General features: G+C 48.7%; 3 protein-coding genes across 4 annotated transcripts; 2 read left to right on the top strand and 1 right to left on the bottom strand.

The window, feature by feature from the left end:
* The first annotated feature begins 499 nt into the window (after window positions 1-499).
* LOC123160286 (uncharacterized) lies at window positions 500-3,913 on the top strand. The gene is made up of 8 exons (XM_044578087.1): window positions 500-928; window positions 1,970-2,050; window positions 2,220-2,254; window positions 2,344-2,452; window positions 2,789-2,877; window positions 3,265-3,373; window positions 3,475-3,612; window positions 3,713-3,913. Exons 1-8 carry the CDS (start codon window positions 692-694, stop codon window positions 3,788-3,790), a joined length of 876 nt encoding a protein of 291 aa, XP_044434022.1. The 5' UTR covers window positions 500-691; the 3' UTR covers window positions 3,791-3,913.
* A 1,649-nt stretch (window positions 3,914-5,562) lies between these two features.
* On the bottom strand, window positions 5,563-6,855 carry LOC123157638 (exocyst complex component EXO70B2; the record flags this gene model as incomplete). The annotated part of the gene is made up of 1 exon (XM_044575896.1): window positions 5,563-6,855. A coding segment is annotated over one exon (1,293 nt), but the record flags the coding sequence as incomplete, so codon positions are not given.
* LOC123160287 (uncharacterized) lies at window positions 6,371-8,554 on the top strand. Of its 2 annotated transcripts, XM_044578090.1 has the most exons (3): window positions 6,371-7,303; window positions 7,409-7,555; window positions 7,931-8,554. In XM_044578090.1, exons 1-3 carry the CDS (start codon window positions 7,082-7,084, stop codon window positions 7,949-7,951), a joined length of 390 nt encoding a protein of 129 aa, XP_044434025.1. In that variant the 5' UTR covers window positions 6,371-7,081; the 3' UTR covers window positions 7,952-8,554. The 2 variants fall into 2 exon arrangements, with proteins under 2 accessions (XP_044434025.1, XP_044434023.1); XM_044578088.1 differs by having other exon boundaries at window positions 7,409-8,554.
* The last annotated feature ends 12,221 nt before the right edge of the window (window positions 8,555-20,775 follow it).

Below are 20,775 nucleotides of genomic sequence, written 5' to 3'. Positions count from 1 at the left end.
GTTGTATGGGGTAGTGGCGGAGCCAGGAAAAATTATCGCGGGGGGAGGGGGGGGGGGGGGGGGGGGGGCGAGGGCTATTAGAACAGGTTGGGAAGGGCCAACAAAATACTCATTAATTGTGCATTGTTCATTAGATAATTAGCAGCAAATATGAGATGTTAGGGGAGGCCAGGCCCCGCTGGCCCCCCTGTCTCCGCCACCGGTATGGGGGCCATTTTCTTTCTATATACTGCCCAAGGTTGCTCAAAAAATCAAAATAAAAAAATTGCTGCAAGGAAAACCCCACCTCGTTCAAATGGAATCAAACTTGGAGCTTCGCCAAACCGAGAACGGGAAGCGATGGCGTGAAGACAAGGAAAGGAGCTCGTCAAATCAACCTCGATCAGCCAGCAAACATGTCTCGACAGCTGTTCACCTGTACTACGTATCTGGTGGGACCGCGAGGTGACCCCGAAAAGATATTTTTATCATGGATCACCACCGCGATAATTTGCAAACCTCTTCGTCCCCATCCGAGATGCAGAGAAAGAAGAGAACGATCACATCTTAGCTGAGAAGAGAAAACAGGAACTGATATTTTTAATCCTTTTTTCTCATCAGAACAAAAGGACGTGTGGGTGCGCGATCTTAACGGCAGTCTCCGCCCACCGCTGCGACGAGACAAGCGGCATTGACGAGGCCGCGACGAGCCATGGAAGTGGAATCAGCCGCCGAGCTGCAGGGGCAGCGGCCTCCGCCGTGGCGCCGCACGGTGGCCGTCCAGGCCGCGCTCTGCCTCGCGCTCTACGCGGCCTTCAGCCTCGGCGAGCCGCAGCTCCGGCCGCGGGGCGGGGGCGCGCTGGGCGTCGGCGGCGGCGGCGGCGTCAACTTCCTCAGCGTCGCGGGCGGCGCGCGCCCGCCCACTGACCAGGCGCGGCTCCTGAGGCAGGTGCGTGCGTGTACCTCTGTACAATCTCCGCGTTCGATTTCTCGTCCCCCGCATCCTCTCCGCGTTCGCCCTCCGATTTGTTATCATTTGGGCGCTCTGATTCGCCTCTGCCGGGGGAATTGCTTGGCGCGCGCGCTCTGTCCCGTCCAACCGCATCCTGTTCGTAGCGTGTCTCCGTTCGTTTTCAGCGTGGTGCTGCGAACTGTAGTTACTGCGCCGAGTGTGCCACCGAAGAAATTGTAACCGACCACGATGGTAGATTGCTTCGTGTTCGTGATGCTGTTATGCAAAATGCAATGCTGAAGCTGTTATAGAAAATTGCTAGTATTTGGTAACTGTAACCGAATAAAATCTTCATCAGTTAATATGGCCAAGCATCTCTGTGAAATTCATAGCATTTGGAAAACTTTATTCATCCTTGTTACTAGTTGTTAACTAAAAGGGGCTCACTGAGAAAGAAGCCAAGAAGGGGTTTCGCCATTTTGATGTGGATTTGCTTACTGTGTGTGTGTGCTGTGCTCGTTGGAGGTGACTGCCTGCACGATGCCACTGATTCTGCCCAATCAGGTGATGGCTTACATATTTGCAGATCTAAGACTGGTATCCGATGATAATCTCTATAGGGTGGTCATTGGACTTACCTGGGATGATGGGACATGCAACATGCTCGCCCTAGTGAGGCACATGTGCCCATCATGACCAATAATAACCTGACTCATGACCATCGATTAGTTAATCCAGCGTAGTCTGTTCACATAGCTAAGCGACGAATTAGTCTGATTCTCTACCGACCCTCTCCTGGCACATTTTATTTTCCAACCATCCTTTCTTGGCACATTGTGCTCTGCTCTTGATCTCAAAGGAAGTGACATAGTTCTATTTTCATATGCTTTGTGTGGCCTAGGAATGTTTAGTGTCATGTGACATTGGTTAGCAATTTTGCTCTTTCCCTGTCTTGAAGAAGACAACATCAGATTCATATTCTAGCAATGTATTGTGGGTTTTATTCTTAATAATGAATATATATGTATTTTTATGAAGATGGAAAGCACAGCAAAGGTTTATGAAGTCAAGTTAGTGCTGGATGTTGCCCGATTTGGCGACGACCCACTTTGGCAAAATGTAAGTACTCTAATTCATGCTAATAAAGTAATACTACTGGAATACTGTGTAAATGTGTGAAGCACACCGTTCTCCATTACTGATGTAGTAGGTATCGGAGAGATTTCAGTTGGCCCAACTAACTAAACCAAATTCTAACTCGTGCTCTATTTCTCTTTCTGTCTTCCAGGGTTCTCTGCACTTCCAAGCTCTGAATATCCCCTGGTATACTAGTTATTCCTATCTGAAAGCTCATAGGGTTTGCTCTCTGGTCTGTGTGCATTGTATGACATGAAAATTCGCTTCATCCTCAGGTATTCCACTACATCACATGGGCAGATTGTTAGTAATTTTTTGAAGAAAGTGAAGATGCCATACGACCAAATTCTGGAAATTGTTGGTGTTGACACAGGGCCTCTTGAGGTATTATATTTTATTTGGTGAACAGTTTTGAACTTCTTGTAGCAGGCAGCGTATCTGACAAACAACAGGTTGTCTTTGCACTGAGTATGTGATTATGTCAGCATCTTGCAATCAATAATGATCATCAATTATTTCATCTTTACTTGAGTATATTTTGTTACCTCCTTATTATCCCCCTTGCACTGATTAGTTCAGGACTCTGCAATCTTTTTTGGCACAATATGGTTGCAATTTAAATTTCTGCTTGGATTGCTTTATATGGAGAGTTTGTGCGATATCGTGGAATAGGCTGGCCTTTATGGATTCTTTCTGATTGATTTTCTCATTTGGTTAAAGGATCTTCTGCATGATGGCAAAATGAGCAATTCTAGCAGGGAACAAATTACATGGCTGGAGCAAACACTAGCGCGGACCAGCAATAACTGGTATATGTTTACTACTGGTCGAATATGCCTGTTTAACAATTGTTTTTGCATTGTTGAAGGAAGAAATGATTCTAGTCTATGCACTGGTTCCAACTGCTCGTATGAGCTGCATTGCTAACCTGTCTTCATGTTCTGGAAAAGCAATGCATATATATTCTGCATGAGTGGACTGTGTAATAGTGTACGTTCAATTCATAGAAGAATTAGAGGGTCAGCAACTCAGCATCAGCTTGAACATAGTATAACAAAATACTAAATAATCTCTATCAATGAAAAAAATGCCGAAGGAATTACTATGCTTAATGAAAAAAGTGACATATGAACATGCATGCACACATGTTGGTATTAAGGTTGTAATGTCTAACATTAATTTTTATTTTAAGCCAGGAAAATAGTTGTTGGATATGATCCATTAGTTGATTGCAATGAGGTCCGCACAACAAAAACAACAAAGATCTACGAGCCGCTTCGGCATATTTTTGAAAAATACACAGTGGTAATTCCTTCTTTTCAGGAAGAAGCTGTAATTTTTCTGTTCTCTTTGTCGATGAAAACTTCACATCAGTGATTGCTTATCCTTGGCTGCTTCGTATACAGAATGCATATGTAAGCACAGGTGGTTCTTGTGGACACTTCCATCATGACAATTCAATGATATATATTCAAAACCCCATCCCTGGAGATCAAACGAATTTAGATGGTTTCTTCTTGCATAGAGTCAGCCCTCTAGAGATGGTGAGATTAGGCTGACAGTTGCTCTTTTTTCTTTTTCTTTTCTTAATATCAGATTGAAACATAGAATTTGCATGTAACCCTTTTTTTGTGAACTTGTCAGGAAACCCTGTTGATAAACTTAGACGGCAAGGTTGTTCAAAGATCTGTCGTTCATCAGCATGGAAGGGAAGCCATGTAAACTCCTTCTTTTCACTTTCTAGTCAACAATGCAAACATGCAGATTCTGTTTTCACCATTGATCGCTCTGTATTCAGTTGTTTGCTTACATATGTCGTGTTTGTCAATAGAAAGACTTCTGCCATTTGTTGGTACTGCATCTGTTTCTCTCTCTCTTATCTTAAATGTCAGCATACGATGGGTGTTGCAGCGGTTTTGGGGATTCAGGTGTTTGTGTATTGGTAGTGTTTAAGCATCTATCTTTGCTGCAAAACTGAATGTTTCTAGTAGTACATTGAGAGTTTCTTTTTTTTTTAGAAAAGGAGGATGACTCCCGGCCTCTGCATCTGGGAGATGCATACGGCCACTTTATTGATTATTCTCAGGACCTTACAAAGTATTACAACAATGAGCCTGAATCCACCATCTTGGCAACACATGCCGCTACTCCTATCCAAAACGATGAAGGGGTGCTAGCTGGGCCACTACCCAAACCACTCACCTAAGCCTAACATCAAAAGCCGGAAACCGAAACATATTCGGAAGCCCCAGCCGAGCCACATACCGGGTCTGGGGCACAATCCGGTCAGACGCACTCGTGTGTCGTCGCCGCCATCTTCCACAGGTCCGTCTTCAGATCATATTGAGGCTTCTACCTTGTCTGGCCACTCTACCATCGACGTCACCATGATGCCAGACAGCAACCTCCTCCTGCGCGAGTCCATCTCCGCGCATCGGGCGGCGAGCCTCCGCAGCGCCATGCCGCCGATCTTCGCCGCCATCAATGAGTGAGATGAAGTACCGCTCCACCACGGCATGTACAAGGTGAGGAAGGGCGAGGTCCCCATCGGAGACACGGCCGGAAGAGAAGCACCGCAGCCCCGAGACACTGCCCGGAGTTGCGACGCAGTAGATCAGGCGGGCCGCCACCAGGAACCAGACAAGCACGCCATGCACACCCAACATCCCCATGCCCAAGCCGGCGCCTTCAAGAAAGTGACGACGCTGTGGCGCCGCCGCCGCTTAGCCACCGGGGCTAGGGTTTTCACCCGGGCGCAGGGGAAGGGGAGAGGCAGGGGAGGTTTAGCCTCGGCGCCGCCACCAAGGAGGGAATGGCGTCCGGGACGCCATCGACGCCGTGACCGCCACCGGCGGCCAAGGGTTTCCCCCGGCCAAGCACCCTGCCGCCACCTCCGAACCAGCCACATCATCAGCAGGCGTGTGTACGCCGGAGATCCAGGCCGGCCGAAGGTCATGCATCACGAGTGGACCAGGATCGCCTCCGATCTGACGAGGGGAGCCCGGGGCCTCCCCGCGCCATGACCTGCACCCACCGGGACCTCGCTGCCCGCGCAGCCAAGGGGAACCGGCCTACCTCACCGACGAGCACTCCCGCCGCCGGAGAAGCGCCGTCCGCACCAGCGAGGCCGCCGCCTCAGATCCGGACCCTCACCACCGAAAGGGATCGGTCAGATTGGGGGGAGTGCTGGATCCCGCCAAGTCGCCCCGCCGCCACCATCCCGGGAGCCGGCGCCGGCTTCGCCGGCCGTTCCTCCGGTAGCGGCGAGGTGGGGTGGGAGGTGGGAAGGTTGTAGGCCGCCGGATCTGGGTTCCCCCGTCGCCGCCAGGGAGGGCGACGCGGGGGACAGGATACGCGAAGGAGTCAGTTCGGCAGTTCCTATGGCATCTACATTGAGAGTTTCTGAATCCAGCTCCAAGTGGATAGGCGCCAGCACAAGCTGGTCTCTGGCTCAGAATTTGAGATACAACATGCAGTGCAAAGCTTTCAGTCTGCTATCCCTCGAACAGCTTCGACAACTGATTCTCCAGCTCCTCCGCGGTGCGCCCTGCCGGCACCTCAACCTCCGGGTGGTCGTTGAGGTACCGACGGTATGCCGGTACGACATTCCCCGACACGGTACTCCGGAGGGCGGCCCGCAGCGCCGGGCTGGGCACCTTCCAGCCTCTCTGCATGCTGCACGCGTTCTCCAACGCCAGGTAAAATGCGCTCAGCGGGTTCCTTCGCCGGAGGGTGTTCAGGGCTCTCGGCTTCCCGTCAAGGCGCGACACGACGGTCCCCCAGGAAACCTGCAGGTAAGCCTTGATGTAGCCCTCCATGCGCTCCTCGCGGGCGAGCACCCAGCCGGGCGGCAGGAGCATGCTGAGGTCGGAGCGCACGGCGCGGCGCAGGATGGCGCTCGTGTTGTTGAGCATGAAGATGTGCCTCAGCCCTGGGAATGCGAGCGCGGCGGACTGCTCCTCCAGCACGGCCTCCAGGCACGAGATCAGCTCTGTCACCAGGCCTCCCTCGTCGGCCGCGAGCGGCGAGTCGGCGTTGCCGTCGTGGTCGACGCCGGCGAGGACGAAGTAGAGGGACATGCGGTTGCGCAGCATGCAGCGGAGGTAGCCCATCCAAAAGCCGACGCATGGGTGCACCTCGCCGCCCTGCGGCATCCGCCACGGGTACTGGGGCGCGCGTATGAACGTCCTGAGGTCGCGCACGCAGCGCCGGGACGCGTCCACCAGGCCGGCCAGCGCGGCGTCGGACGCGGCCGGGACGGGGTGGGAGGGGGGCCACGAGAACATCCTGGTGAGGCCGGGGTAGGCCTCCGAGACCGGGGAGTGCACGTCGAGCGCCGCCAGCAGCTTCGACGGGGAGCTCCCAAGCGTGGCCACGGAGCCGGCCAGCCTCAGCATCGCGCCGGCGCTCGCAGCCGCGAGCTGCCCCAGCGCCGCCAGCTCCGCCGCCGCTGCGTCGTTGACCGGGTTGCGGACTTCCCGGTGCCGGTGGCGGAAAACGCGTTCCATGGTGCCGAGCGTCTGCGCCCACGCCCTGACCCTCCTCCCGACCTCCCGCCGCGGGAGGCTTCGGCGGTCGTCCATGTCCAGCAACCAGCCGACGTCAAAGCCGGCAAGCCATTGACGCAGCGCGTCCGCACGCGGAGCGGCGGCGGTGGCGGTGGAGAAGGCTGGGAGGAGGAGGACCATGCGCTGCAGGTGCTTGTCGACGTCTGCCAGGACGCAGGAGAAGGACGGGGAGATCGGGCGGAAGCTGCTGGGGTCGACCTCGGCGGAGTAAATTGCAGAAAACCACCATTTTGAAGGCAAGTGTTGCGAAAACCACTACAATACATTTTTTTTTTGCAAAAAACACCGTGTCTACGGTAATCTTTTTGCAGAAAGCACTGATCGGCGGATCGGGCTCAGATAAGCTTGTTTATGACAGGCGGGGCCCGTTTTTTGCGCACGTGGCACCGTCGGCCGTCCCGACAGCCGTTAGACGGCGTTTGACGGCGCCGTATGCCTCTGTTTGATGGACCGGTCAAAAGACCTGTCGGTGCTGCCCCCACTCCCCACTCTCTCTGCTCTTTCGCTCACTCCTCCTCTGTCTTGCTCCTCTGCTTTGCTCGCCGCACCCGCCGCCGCGTCGCCGCGCCCCCGCCGCGTCGCCATGGTGTCCTGGAGCGATGAGTCCGATAGCAGCGAGCACACCGTGGAGTACGTCAGCTCAGGTTCTGACGACGGCAGAATTAAGGTAAGTTCAGATTTTTAGGGTTAGGGTTTGTGATTTGGGGGATTTGTTGAATGAGCTTGTTTGCTGACATGTGGATCAAATGTCTGGTATTCCTATGCACTACAGATCCCTGCTACCACTGAAGACTCCGATTTCGAGGGACTTGAAACGGAGTCGCTTGTTCTCTGCAATGAACATCAGAAGCCTGCAGAAAGGCGTGTTGCTTTCGAAGGAATCCACACTGGCAGGAGGTTTCTTTGCTGTGCTGAGAAGGTATATTTTGAGTTAGGAAAGTGGATCAGAAACAATTGTTTACTCTGGCAGCATCTTTTCCCCTTGGTCTGGCTACATTGTTAAGTTAGGTCACTTTGTTTAGTGTAGCATGCTATTAATAATTTAAGACAGAATATGCATGGGTTACTGGAGCAGGACAGATGATGCAACTTGTTTAGTATGACATGTTAGGTCATTTGATTGATTTTGTTTACTTTATAGCAGGACAACATTGTTTAAGTAGCATGAGGACATGTTAAAGTAGTCCTCTTTTCAGCTAGCAAGCTCAAGCTCTGAATTTGAGGATATTAATTAAATAGTGTTGCTTGGAAGCATTTTAATGTATTTGTTTATGTTAATTCTGATTTTGTTCAGGAAGGTGGAACTGTGGATTAGTTAAATGGATTGATCCAGCTTGGCCCATCACCCTTGAGAATGCATTAACCAAGTTATGGTTTATGTATGACAAAAGTAGGAAAGACAGGACTGAGGAAAATCTTATGCATTCATTTGCTGTTCATGACCTGACACAAGAGAAGAAGAAGCTGCAGGAGAACTATGATAAGTTGGTTGAAGATGTGAATGGACTTTTGGATGCTCAGGAAAGGAGGGCAGAGGTAGAAAGGAAAGATCTTGAAACCAACAAGCTTCAGGAGAAGTATGACATGGTTAAGAACTTAGCAGCTGCTCAAGCAAATGTCACTAGGAACATGAAGCTCAAGCTAGCTGAAGAGAGGAAGAACTTGCAGAACCACATTGATCAGCTGAACAAGACAGTTGAAGAGAGGAAGAACTTGCAGAACCACATTGATGAGCTGAAGAAGACAGTTGAAGAGAGCAATGTGAAGCTGGAGGGGGTCAAGGCAATCATAAATGGATAAGCAGGTGGTTGTGGAAGAGAAGAATGGACAATATCATTTGGCATTTGCTGACCTTTTGCAGTGTGTGGTTTGGCATTTGCTGTAATGATGGTAGTTTAAATTGTATGAACTATGAGTACTTCTGACCTATGGTTATGTAATGTAGTAATCTTTAACTATGATTATGTATGGATTTGAAGTAATGCTGATTGTGATCTTTAGTAAGATGCTTGCAAATTGATGATTGTGATCTTAAGTATTTTACAGTTGTTGAATCTGATCTTAAGTGTGTTTATGCTCAAATGACGATTGTGAGCATCAAGTTGGGTCAATTAGTGGATTGTGGCTTTTTATCGATGAGGAGGCATCAAGTAGGCTTTTTTGGCTTTTTATCGATGAGGAGGCATCAAGTAGGATTTTTTGGCTTTTTATCGACCCCGAAGGCATCAAGTAGGTTTTTTGGCTATTTATTGATGAGGAGGCATCAAGTATGCTTTTTTAGCTATTTATCGGCCCGGAGGCATCCAGTAGGTTTTTTTGGCTTTTTATCGACCCGGAGGCATCAAGTAGGCTTTTTTGGCTATTTATCGACCCGAAGGCATCAAGTAAGCTTTTTTGGCTTTTTATCGACCCGGAGGCATCAAGTAAGCTTTTTTGGCTTTTTGTCGACCCGGAGGCATCAAGTAAGCTTTTTTGGCTTTTTATCGACCCCGATGCATCAAGTAACTAGAGTAGCACTACATAAGTTGATCATCACAGCACTACTAGAATGCCATAGTTTGACAGAAGGATCATAACTAGAGTAGCACTACATAAGTTGATCATCACAACACTACTAGAATGCCATAGTTTGACAGAAGGATCATAACTGGAGTAGCACTACATAAGTTGATCATCACTTGATCATTACAGTACCAGAACCTAAGTTGGTCATTACAATACCAGAACATAATAGTAGCAGTGTCTCACAACATGATAAAGCATATTTTGGATCACAACATCAATCCCATGCTGCACCAGAAGTAGTCAGGTAGTCCTTGATCTTCTGGGTTGGCTTTCTGACTCTCTGGGAACCACTGTTTGGTCTTGGAGGCAAGAAAGCTGCCCTTGCTTCCTTTGCAGTAGCTGAAGCCCTAGTGGTTGTAGCCTTACCCTTTGCAGCAGTTGAAGCCCTAGTGGCTGTAGCCTTACCCTTTGCAGCAGTAGCAGATCTTGTTGATGGTGCAGTGGCAGAAGATGGAGTTCTTCTTGCTGGTGATGGTGCAGTGGTAGAAGATGGAGTTCTTCTTGCTGGTGATGGTGAAGTGGCCGTAGATGCAGCCCTTCTTGGTGGTGCTGGTGCAGTGGCAGTAGATGCAGCCCTTCTTGCTGGTGCTGGTGCAGTAGCAGCATCAGGTGGATAAGAAGAGGTGCTTGGCTACAAAAAGAACACAAGTAATTCATTTAGAATCTTTTTGTTACATGCATAGAGAACACAAGTAATTCATTTAGAATGTTTTGCATTGTTTGTACCTCATGCCTGTTCTTTCTCATGGCTAGTGCAGGCTTCAAAGCAACATTGCAGTTGGTGTACCTATGGCCAACTTTGCTGCAATTAGAACAAGTGATTGAGGCCATCCTTGAAGTGTCTTTTGGAGCTGGCTTCTCATGTCTGCCCTTTCTTCTCTTAGTTTGTGCTCTGCCTTTGTGTTCTTTGAAGACTGGAAGGTCAATGTCCCTACTGTCTGTCTTTGGCCACATGTCAGGGCCAGGTACTGGATAGATTATGGGACTGTATGCAGCCTTGTACATTGGTTTTTTGAAAAAATCATGAACAAAGTCCTCTGGCTGTAGCTTAGCTTTGTGTATGGCAGAGACAACATGATTGCAAGGCACTGCTGTCATATCCCACTTCCTACACCCACAAGTGTATTTCTGCAGGTCAACAGCATATGTTTTCTCTTCACTTGTCACTTGGTAAAGATGTGGTCCAACCATCAAGGATTGGCAGTTCCTAGACCACTTCTTTGCTTCTTCTAGTTTCTCTGCATATGTAGGAAAAATCTCCCATTTGACAGTATCCGTTTTTGTTCTATTTGCATTGAACTTGACCATCAACTTTGTCCTAATTCCATCAACCATGGTCCTTATTGGCTTAGCCCTAACATCTAGGACCCACCTATTGAAAACCTCACTTAGATTGTTAACAACTAAGTCTGTCTTGCAGTTCACATCCATGGCATGTCTAGCCCAAGTGTGTTTGGGTATTTTGCTAAGCCACACCCAAACTGCTTAACACTCTGTCTTTAACTCATCCATTGCAACTTGAAAACCATGTTCAGTATATGAGTAACTTGATGCATCCATGTATTTTTTTAATTCTGGCCCTCTGAACCCAGCAATTTGAAAGTTCTGGTAGATATGCCTAAGGCAAAACCTTTGTGGACAATTGGGGAAGACTCTATTTATGGCTTTCAAAAGACCCTGTATGAAACAAGTACAACTAAGTGACTACAACTGCATGAAAGTAACTACAACTACATGAAAGTAACTACAGCTAAATATATTACCTTTTGCCTATCTGAAATGATTGTGTACTGTCCAAACTTGCCAGATTGCCCACCTATTGCCTCCCTCAACTGGTATAGAAACCAGGTCCATGAATTAGTGTCCTCCTTGTCTACAATTCCAAAAGCAATGGGAAAAATGTTGTTGTTCCCATCTCTTCCAGTAGCAGCTAGGATTTGTTGACCAGTACTCAGCTTTATGAAGCATCCATCCAAACCTACAAGTTTAGCACAAATGATTAGTACTTGAAACAACATACAAGTGGCATAAACAACAATACAAGGCAGTTACCTATGAATGGTCTGCAGCCATTGCGGAACCCTTCTTTGCATCCATTCAGGCAGATGAACAGTCCATGAAACCTAGGGTTCTTGCTAGGATGCTCCCAAATATGTTTTGTTGTCACAATACATCTAGAACCTGGATTTGTGTCTAGGATAACCTGTAAATAATCCCTAATCCTGGTGTATTGAGCCTTTTGATCTCCTAAAACAACATTCTTTGCTGCCTTCCTAGCCCTGTAGGCCATGTGGGTTGAAATATCCACTCCATACTTGCTCTTTGCAGTGTTAATTATTGTTGTTATTGTTGTGTTAGGGTCATTCCTCACTGCCTCCTCACAATGTTTTGCAACCCACTTGGCAGTGACTTTGGTGCTCTCTGACACAGAAGGGCATGTGTGCACCAAATACAGCTTTCTAATGGTAATGTCTTCTCATTTGCAATCTGAGAAGCTGCTATATAAAAAGGGCATTGCTCATCTATGCACTGTGCTATAACCCTATCACTGTAGTTTCTGTGGTACTCATAGTTCCTGTTCTGTGATATGTGCAGGGTTTGGAGTGCAATTCTGAACTGGTACACATCAATGAAGCAAAGATGCTTCACAAATTGGTCTTGTGGGTCAGCTCTGTCCTCATCATACCATAACCTTGGCTTCAATTTCTTTGCTCTGCTCTTCCTACCATTGGGCAACACATAAGCCATTGCCTCAGCACCATCATCATCTTCCAAACCCAGGTCTAATGGATTTTTGTCCTCATCATCTGATGGTATCCAGTCATCCTCAAACATTTGCTCTACACTTCCATGTGATCTGCTAGTTGGCCCTTTTCTGTCTCTCTTGGCCTTATTCTTCTTCTCAATATGTTGACCACTCTCTTGCTCCTCTTCATTGTGTTGCTCCCCTTGCACCACTTCCTCCAATTCCTCCAATTCCTCCAATTCCTCCTCTTGATCATCATCATCCTCTTCTTCACCTGATGGATCATACAGTTCCTCCTCCTCATCTGTATCCCACATCTCCTCAACATCTGTGTCCCCTTCATAATGCAGTAATGGATCATCCCTCTGTTTTTTCATTTCCTCAAGCCTAGCAAGGATATCCCCATATTCTGACAAATTATCATCATCACTATCCTCTTCATTGTCCATAACTGCAGCTTTCCTTTTCAAAGGAGTGGCCTTCTCTTTTTCTTTCTCATTCTTCCTAAACATTGCAATTTCCTTTCTCCTTCTCTCCTCCATGACTTTTTCTATTTGCAGTTGCTCCTCTGAATTGTTTGTGCTCTGTTGTGTTTGAAACTGTATTGGTCTTGGTTCTTCTACTGGTACTACTGCTGCTGTGTTTGAAACTGAACTAGGATGTGCATTGAACAACACTCCTTCATCTACCTGATACAGTTGGGGCTCTCCAATTTCCTGCAGAGGAATCTGTTGCTCAATAACATTAGCACTGCAATTTATATGTGCAGGTTTGGGGGAACTGGCCCTAACAACTGTCACATTGAAAATCTTCTGCTTATGCTGTACTATGTGGTCTAGAATTTCCTCCAGCATGTCATCATCCTCTATTTCTTGCATTCCTTCTATCCCTAGGCCAGGATCCTTCACATAGTACATGTAATCCCTCACCCCATATCCTTCAGTCTCTATCAGTGCAACTAGATTGTAAAATGTGATGTCTGACAACATCATAGTTCTCTCAAGATTATCTCTGTCATGAAAATGCATCCTCAATTCCCAAACCTCATCATCCAGACTGCAAATTTATAAAGAAACATAGTGGTGTATAAGTGTTCAATTATAACACTTATGAAAAAGCAGGACAACACCAATACATAGCTTTGGGTTGCTTAAATAACCAATGTAGTACAAAGCAAAAAACTGCAATAACCCTAGCATGGTTCATTAAGATCTACTGCTTATAAACCATAGCTTATTTCAACTAAGTAAGACACACAGAACAGCTAATTTATACATAATGAGTTAATTTCAGAAAGAAATCATCGCAATAACAATCATAGGGCCAACAATAGGCAAGAGATGGGAAAGGGGATATCACTACACACTAACCCTAGCCCTAGAAACGGGTCAAATAAGTTCACAGGAGAATGGATAAGGGAAGGGGATCTCACTATACACTGCCGAAGGATGAGGCGATGTGGTGGCTTCCATTGGGATTCGCCTTCACCGCCGCGGCGAAAGATCTAGCCGCCGCGTATTCCACCGAATACTCCACCTCCGCATCTCGCGTCGCCTTGCTAGGGTTCGAGCTCCCGTAGAGCTCACCGCCTGGGTCGGGATCCGCGTCTCCTGCGCCACTGCTGGGAGGACCACCGCCGCCAACACCGGCTGCTTTCGCCGAAGTATCCATCTGCCTACGCGACGAGAGGAGGGGAGAGCGGCGGCAGGAGAAGAGGGGGAAGAAGGCAGACGCGAGGAGGGAAGACAACGGCGGCAGGAGAAGAGGGGGAGAAACGAACAGATGGGGGATGGAGGGGGGCGGCACCGTCAAACGCCGTCTAACGGTTGTCGGGACGGCCGACGGTGCCACGTGCGCAAAAAACGGGCCCCGCCTGTCATAAACAAGCTTAACTGAGCCCGATCCGCCGATCAGTGCTTTCTGCAAAAAGATTACCGTAGACACGGTGTTTTTTGCAAAAAAAATGTATTGTAGTGGTTTTCGCAACAATTGCCTTCAAAGTGGTGGTTTTCTGCAATTTACTCACCTCGGCGAGCACACACGGGGAGAAAAAAGAGACGTGGCGCCGGAACTCGTGCGGGTCGTCGGGGCAGTACTCGTCGGTGGTGGCGGAGCCGTCGTCGCTGTCTACGGAGGGGTCGGAGAGGGAGGTCGGGCTGCTGCCTCCGCTGCTGGAGCTGATCTCGTGGTGCCCATGCATGGCGGCTGCTGTGGTCAGGTCAGTCAATGGAGTCCTAGCGTAGCATTTTTCTTTTTGAGTGGAAGTCCAAGCGTAGCAGAAGTAGTGGAGGTAGCGCTGGGAAAAAATGTGGCTAGCGTCAACAGGAACGCACGCGTGCCGGAACGGTCTGGAGACTGGGACTGGGCCGGAGAGGTGCGTGTGCGAAACCGTGGGTTCTCCCGGTCTGCTGATGTGGACATCTCTGAACCCCCGGATCAGCCGAGGCGACGGCAGGAGTTTTTTTTTTTCAGAGCACGCCAAAACGTACAATAATTTTATAGAAGATAGAATGTAAGTTACAAGAAAGCTACTACTCACCGCCAATAACAAGTGTAGCACGAACACCACACCCGACAGGATAATGAGAAACACGCAAAGCAAGCTACAACGCAAAAGAGCATATCCTAAGAAGATACACCACACCGCGTCTCGACCGACGTCGGGCATCTCCCGAGACCACCAACTGCCGTAGAACTTCACTCGTCGACCCACCATCCTCCCCGAGCGCCCGAGAGAAAGTGGCAGGTGAATGGAAGGAGTCCGGGAAGACACCATCTTGGACACACCGGCGACAGTAGTACATAGCGCCATGGAGGATCAAAAAAGGACTATTAGAACATATCGTTGTAACCTCAACTTCTTCCCTCATCTCAGTGTTGTAACCAAACTCTTGTACTGCTCCTTGCATGCCAAGGCAAGGCTTCAGCCTCATCAATATATATACGCACGTGGCTCCCCTCGAAGGAGTAGGAACGCTTCCACCAAATCCTACATGGTAATCAGAGCCACCTCTTCCCATAACATCTAGCCACATACCAAAACCCTAGATCACACATCATCATCGTCATGTCTTCCTCAGCCGGCGTCGCCCTCAACCTCGGTTCGCCGCCATCAGAGAAGCTTGCAAGAGGGAATTATATCCTCTGGAAGACGCAGGTTCTCCCAGCCTTGCGAGGTGCGCACGTCACGGGGCTCCTGGACAACTTCGACGCCGCTCGGCCCAGGATGGTGGAGATCACAAAGGCGGACAAAACCACGGCCCTAGAGTCGAATCCCCTGTACGGGCCCTGGATCGCTAAAGACCAGCAGGTCCTGTCATACCTCCTCAACTCCATGTCTCCAGAGATTCTCGCGTAGGTCGTTGGGAAGGATTCCACCTTCGAGCTCTGGACAACAGTCACAAACCTCTTCGCCTCGCAGACGCAGTCCTGGATTACCAATATGAGGATTGCAATCACCGATACCAAAAATGGCACCATGTCAAGCTCGGCGTACATGGCAAAGATGAATAGCCTTGGGGATGAACTAGCTACTGTTGGGCGTCCCGTTTCTGATCCGGAGATGGTGGATTATATCCTTGCATGGCTGGACCGCGACTACGACTCTGTGGTGGCGGCATTTGGTGTTGTCAAGGGCACTATCACCGCGGACGATCTCTTCACGCAAATATCTGCCTTCGACCAAAGGATGGAGATGCTAGGCGACTCATCCTCAGGCGGTTTTCATTCATCTGCAAACGCGGTCTACAGAGGCCGTGGTCAGTCTCGCGATAGGTCTCGCAGGCGAGGAGGCAGGGGGCGCGGCCGTGGTGATCGCGGTGACCGCCAACCCTCTCTTGCCAATGGAGGCGGCGGCTTCAAGGGACGTCCTCGACAGCAACAACAACAACAGGTGCGCGAGCAGCAACATGACTATCCTGAATGTCAGATTTGCTACAGACACCATCCAGGAGGCGCACATGTTTGCTGGTGGCGCTAGGAAGAAAACGATCAAGAAGAGAAGGAGGCGCATGCTGTCTCCTATGGCGTGGACACCAACTGGTACGCCGACAGTGTAGCAACAAATCATATCACAGGAGAACTTGACAAGTTAACAATGCGGGAGAAATACAATGGAGGCGACCAAATTCGCACGACAAGCGGTTCTGGTATGAACATCACACATATTGGTACTTCAATTGTTAAAAACCCCATGAAAAATTTGCACTTGAAAGATGTCTTGCATGTTCCCCAAACATCCAAAAATCTTGTTTCCGTTCATAGATTCACTCTTGATAACAATGTTCTTATAGAGTTCTATCCTTATTTTTTCTTGGTTAAGGACTTGAGAACAAGGAGAATCATTCTTACAGGACGGTGCATGGGAGGACTCTACCCACTCATATCATCATCATCATCTTCCTGGTCCAATAAGCAAGCAAACATTATCACCAAGCCATCATCATCATCAAAGTGGCATAGTCGTTTAGGTCATCCATCTTCAGTCATAGTTAAATATGTTCTTAGCAAAAATAAACTCTCCTATGAGAATAGTATTGAGTCAGTTTGTGATCCGTGTCATCAAGCAAAAAGTCATCAATTACCTTATCCCATCTCTACTAGTGTGTCTACTGCTCCCCTCCAACTTATATTTTCAGATGTATGGGGGCCAGCTCCAACTTTAGTTGGTAGATTTTCTTACTATGTAAGCTTTATTGATGACTTTAGTAAACTTACTTGGATTTACTTATTGAAGAAACGGTCTGATGTGTTCCAAGTCTTTATCAATTTCCAAAATCTTGTTGAACGCAAACTGAACTCCAAGATCATTGCTATGCAAACTGACTGGGGTGGTGAGTATGAAAAACTAAACTCTTTCTTCCAAAAGCTTGGAATATCACATCATCTTTCTTGTCCTCATGCTCACCAACAAAACGGATCTGCTAAAAGAAAGCACCGTCACGTAGTTGATATGGGGCTAGCATTGCTAGCAAATGCATCCATGCCACTTAAATTCTCGGATGAAGTGTTTTCAACTACCACATATCTTATCAATTTGCTTCCAAGTAAAGTTATCAAACTTGAAACACCCATCACACGACTTCTTGGTGTCACACCCAACTACCCATCTCTTCGTATTTTTGGCTGTGCGTGTTGGCCCAATCTTAGACCCTACAACACACACAAACTCGCTTTCCGCTTCAAAAACTGTGTCTTGTTAGGCTTTAGCCACATGCATAAAGGGGTCAAATGTCTTGATGTTCCTACTGGTAGGGTCTACATATTCAGAGATGTTGTTTTTGATGAGTCTGTGTTTCCCTTTGCCTCTCTTCATCCCAATGCCGATGCACTTCTCCACAAGGAAATTCTTCTTATCCCTTCACATCTTCAATCTTTTGATCATGGGGGCGACAATTGTACTAATCAATGTAATGATATTTCTGTTGGTACTGGTTCTTCTCTATTGCCTGTACAGGTCCCTGGAGAAAATGATGCTCAAAATGATCAAAATCTTGAAAATATAGCTCAATTTGACCCTATATTGCATGCTGGAGAAGAAGACGAACCTGGTGCAGATAACGAGGGCGATCCGGCGGCGCCTAGAACTCCTGTGCGCGTTCAGTCCTTGGATCGCCTGAGCGAATCTCCCTCGGATTGCGCTCCTACTAGATCCAGCGCAGACGTGCAGTCGGGCCAGTCCCGCGCCTCCACATCCGCTCCAGGTGGGACCAGTAGCGGGACCGGATCTCCCTCGCCCCGCGTGTGCCTGCAGTCGCGGCAGGGCAACGAATCTTCTACGCCGGCTCGGACGGATGGCACCCAGGTGTGTACAGAGGAGGCGGCCACACCAGCAACTACAAGATCTTCTGTGCATGAGACGACAAATTCGGCTGTTGTGTCACCTGCAGATTCTGGTGGATCTTCTGTGGCGAGCATTCCAGGAGTCCAGCCAGCGGTTTCATCACGAGTTATGACTCAGCTACAGAAAGGTATACGAAATCCTAAAATAAGAAAAGATGGGACTATACCATATGGGATGTTGTGTATTTCAGGAGAGCCAACAACATTGAGCAGTGCACTTGATGATCCTAAATGGAAGAAAGCAATGGATGAGGAATATTCAACACTTATGAGGAACAAAACCTGGCATCTTGTACCATACCAGAAAGGTAAAAATATCATTGATTGCAAATGGGTATACAGAATTAAAAAGAAGGCAGATGGTTCCATTAACAGGTATAAGGCATGTCTAGTTGCAAAGGGCTTTAAACAACATTATGGCATTGATTATGAGGACACCTTCAGTCCTGTTGTGAAAGCTGCAACCATCAGACTTGTGTTGTCCATTGTTGTATCCAAGGGATGGAGTTTAAGACAGCTAGATGTACAGAATGCGTTTTTGCATGGTGTTCTGGAAGAGGAAGTGTTTATGAGACATCCACCTGGATATGAGAGTAAGAAGCTACCACATTATGTTTGCAAGCTTGACAAGGCACTCTATGGTCTAACAAGCACATAGAGCATGGTACTCCAGATTGAGCTTACAGTTGAAATTTCTTGGCTTCTTTGCTTCCAAGGCTGATACATCCTTGTTCATTTATAACAAAGCAGGGGTGGTTATTTTTGTGCTTATATATGTTGATGATATCATAGTTGCAAGTTCTTCACAGAATGCTACTAATGCTCTCCTACATGATTTGAGCTCAGAATTTGCCTTGAAGGATCTAGGTGATTTGCATTTCTTCCTAGATATTGAAGTCAAGAAAACTCAAGGTGGCATTGTGTTGAACCAGGAAAAATACATTGTTGAGCTTCTGTCTCGCATGGGAATGAAGAATTGCAAGCCAGTGCCTACACCTTTGTCTTCCTCAGAAAAGCTCTCAACATATGAAGGTGAGCCACTTCAAGATGAGGATAGCACAAGGTATAGGAGTACCGTGGGAGCATTACAGTATCTAACTCTCACACGTCCAGATATTTCATTTGCTGTCAACAAGGTTTGTCAATATCTACATGCACCTACTTATGCACATTGGTGAGCTGTCAAGAGAATTGTAAGATATGTGAAACATACTATGAGAATTGGACTTCATTTCAAAAGGTCTAATTCCTCTCTTGTAAGTGCATTCTCTGATGCTGACTGGGCAGGATGTAGTGATGACAGAAAATCAACTGGAGGATTTGCAGTGTTTTTTGGGTCTAATCTTATCTCTTGGAGTGATCGAAAGCAAGCCACCGTGTCAAGGTCAAGCACAGAAGCTGAATACAAGTCTCTGGCAAATGCAACTGCTGAAATCATTTGGGTTGAATCACTTCTTGAGGAATTAGGGATCAAGAAAAATCGTATCTCATGTTTATAGTGTGATAACTTAGGAGCAACATATTTTGTCTGCAAATCCAGTGTTTCATGCACGGACAAAGTACATAGAAATTGATTTTCACTTTGTGCGAGAGAGAGTTGCAGCCAAGAAACTTGAGATATGGTTTATTCCCTCCAAGGATCAAGTGGCTGATGGCTTTACAAAGGCGTTACCCGTGAGATCATTTGAAGAGTTCAAGAGTAGTCTTAATTTGAGATAGTTGAGATTAAGGGAGGGTGTTAGAACATATCGTTGTAACCTCAACTTCTTCCCTCATCTCCGTGTTGTAACCAAACTCTTCTACTGCTCCTTGCACGCCAAGGCAAGGCTTCGGCCTCATCAATATATATACGCATGCGGCTCCCCTCGAGGGAGTAGGAACGCTTCCACGAAATCCTACAAGGACAACGGCGAACACCGGATGAGAGCAACAAGGAGCCAGCCATGTCTCCAAACACAACACTCCCAACAGAGGAGCGACGTCGAGGACGCCGCCATCATGCCGATCCAACGCCGAATCGAGGCTTTTGCCCGGAGACATCCACCAACTCCAAGAGAGCAAGGAGAATGGCGAACACGCTCGGTGATGCCTCCAAGAAGGGGAATGACATCCACGGATGCCATGACCGCCGGCCCGACAGAAGCCGTGCAAGATTTTCATCCGCGCGTTGTTCATCTCCACGCCTCCATGGAATTGGCAACACTGTCCAAGAAGCCTCACACCGCCGCCACCGCAACTCTTGCTGACATAGCTACAAAGCGGAGGACCGATGACCAACCGCCCGACAGGGTAACTGCAGCCACACCACCGTCTCCCGACCTGTACAAGGATTCACAACCAACCAACACCTTCGGCCAGGTCCAAGACCGCCTGTGATGGCTGTTGCCCACCCAAGGGACAACCTTGCGCCGATCAAACCCGCCTCTCCATGTAGAATCCCAGGCCAGCACCACCAGGATAGTACCGTCGCTCGCCATGGTGCACAGGGGTAACCGCCACTCACTGCTCGCCAAGACTCCATCTTTGCCGAGCCATCGGAGCGCCGCCACCAGCCTGACCGTGGGAACTCGCCGCCACCTCCAGCCGGCGCCGCCACCACTCGAACGAGCCACCTCTCCTCTGCTAGACCCCGCCAGGCCCACCGCGCCACCCTCCCACCTGCTGAGCACCGGTCACAGGCCCTCACCTCCGTCCGGGGCGGATCTGGCCTGGATCGATCCCAATCACCACAAGAAACACCAAGCCACCACCGGCATGCGTGCTCCGCCTCGACGTGGCACCACCAGCCAGCAGCGCCGCCCCGCTCCGCCTCCAGCCAGTGCGCACCGCCGAGCTCTGATGCGCCGGCCATCGGGAACCGCCGCCCAGGGCAAAGAAGAGCCCCCCCGTGGCTTCCGCTCCAGGCGAGGGAAAGAGGGATCCCGCCTCCGCGGACACCATGCGGGCTTTTCCTGGCGGCGCTCGCCGGCGGCGGCAGGGAGGGGGAG

Source organism: Triticum aestivum, chromosome 7B (genome assembly GCF_018294505.1).
Source record: "Triticum aestivum cultivar Chinese Spring chromosome 7B, IWGSC CS RefSeq v2.1, whole genome shotgun sequence".
Lineage (NCBI taxonomy): Eukaryota > Viridiplantae > Streptophyta > Magnoliopsida > Poales > Poaceae > Triticum > Triticum aestivum.
This window is presented reverse-complemented; position numbering and strand designations above follow the sequence as displayed.

Excerpts from the sequence above, each read along its gene's own strand:
- LOC123160287 (XM_044578088.1), top strand. The coding sequence starts at position 7,082 with ATGGACCGGTCAAAAGACCTGTCGGTGCTGCCCCCACTCCCCACTCTC. Across the intron at positions 7,304-7,408 it reads CTGACGACGGCAGAATTAAG|ATCCCTGCTACCACTGAAGA; the intron begins GTAAGTTCAGAT and ends TATGCACTACAG.
- LOC123160286 (XM_044578087.1), top strand. The coding sequence starts at position 692 with ATGGAAGTGGAATCAGCCGCCGAGCTGCAGGGGCAGCGGCCTCCGCCG. Across the intron at positions 2,453-2,788 it reads TTGACACAGGGCCTCTTGAG|GATCTTCTGCATGATGGCAA; the intron begins GTATTATATTTT and ends ATTTGGTTAAAG. Across the intron at positions 3,374-3,474 it reads TTTTTGAAAAATACACAGTG|AATGCATATGTAAGCACAGG; the intron begins GTAATTCCTTCT and ends CTTCGTATACAG.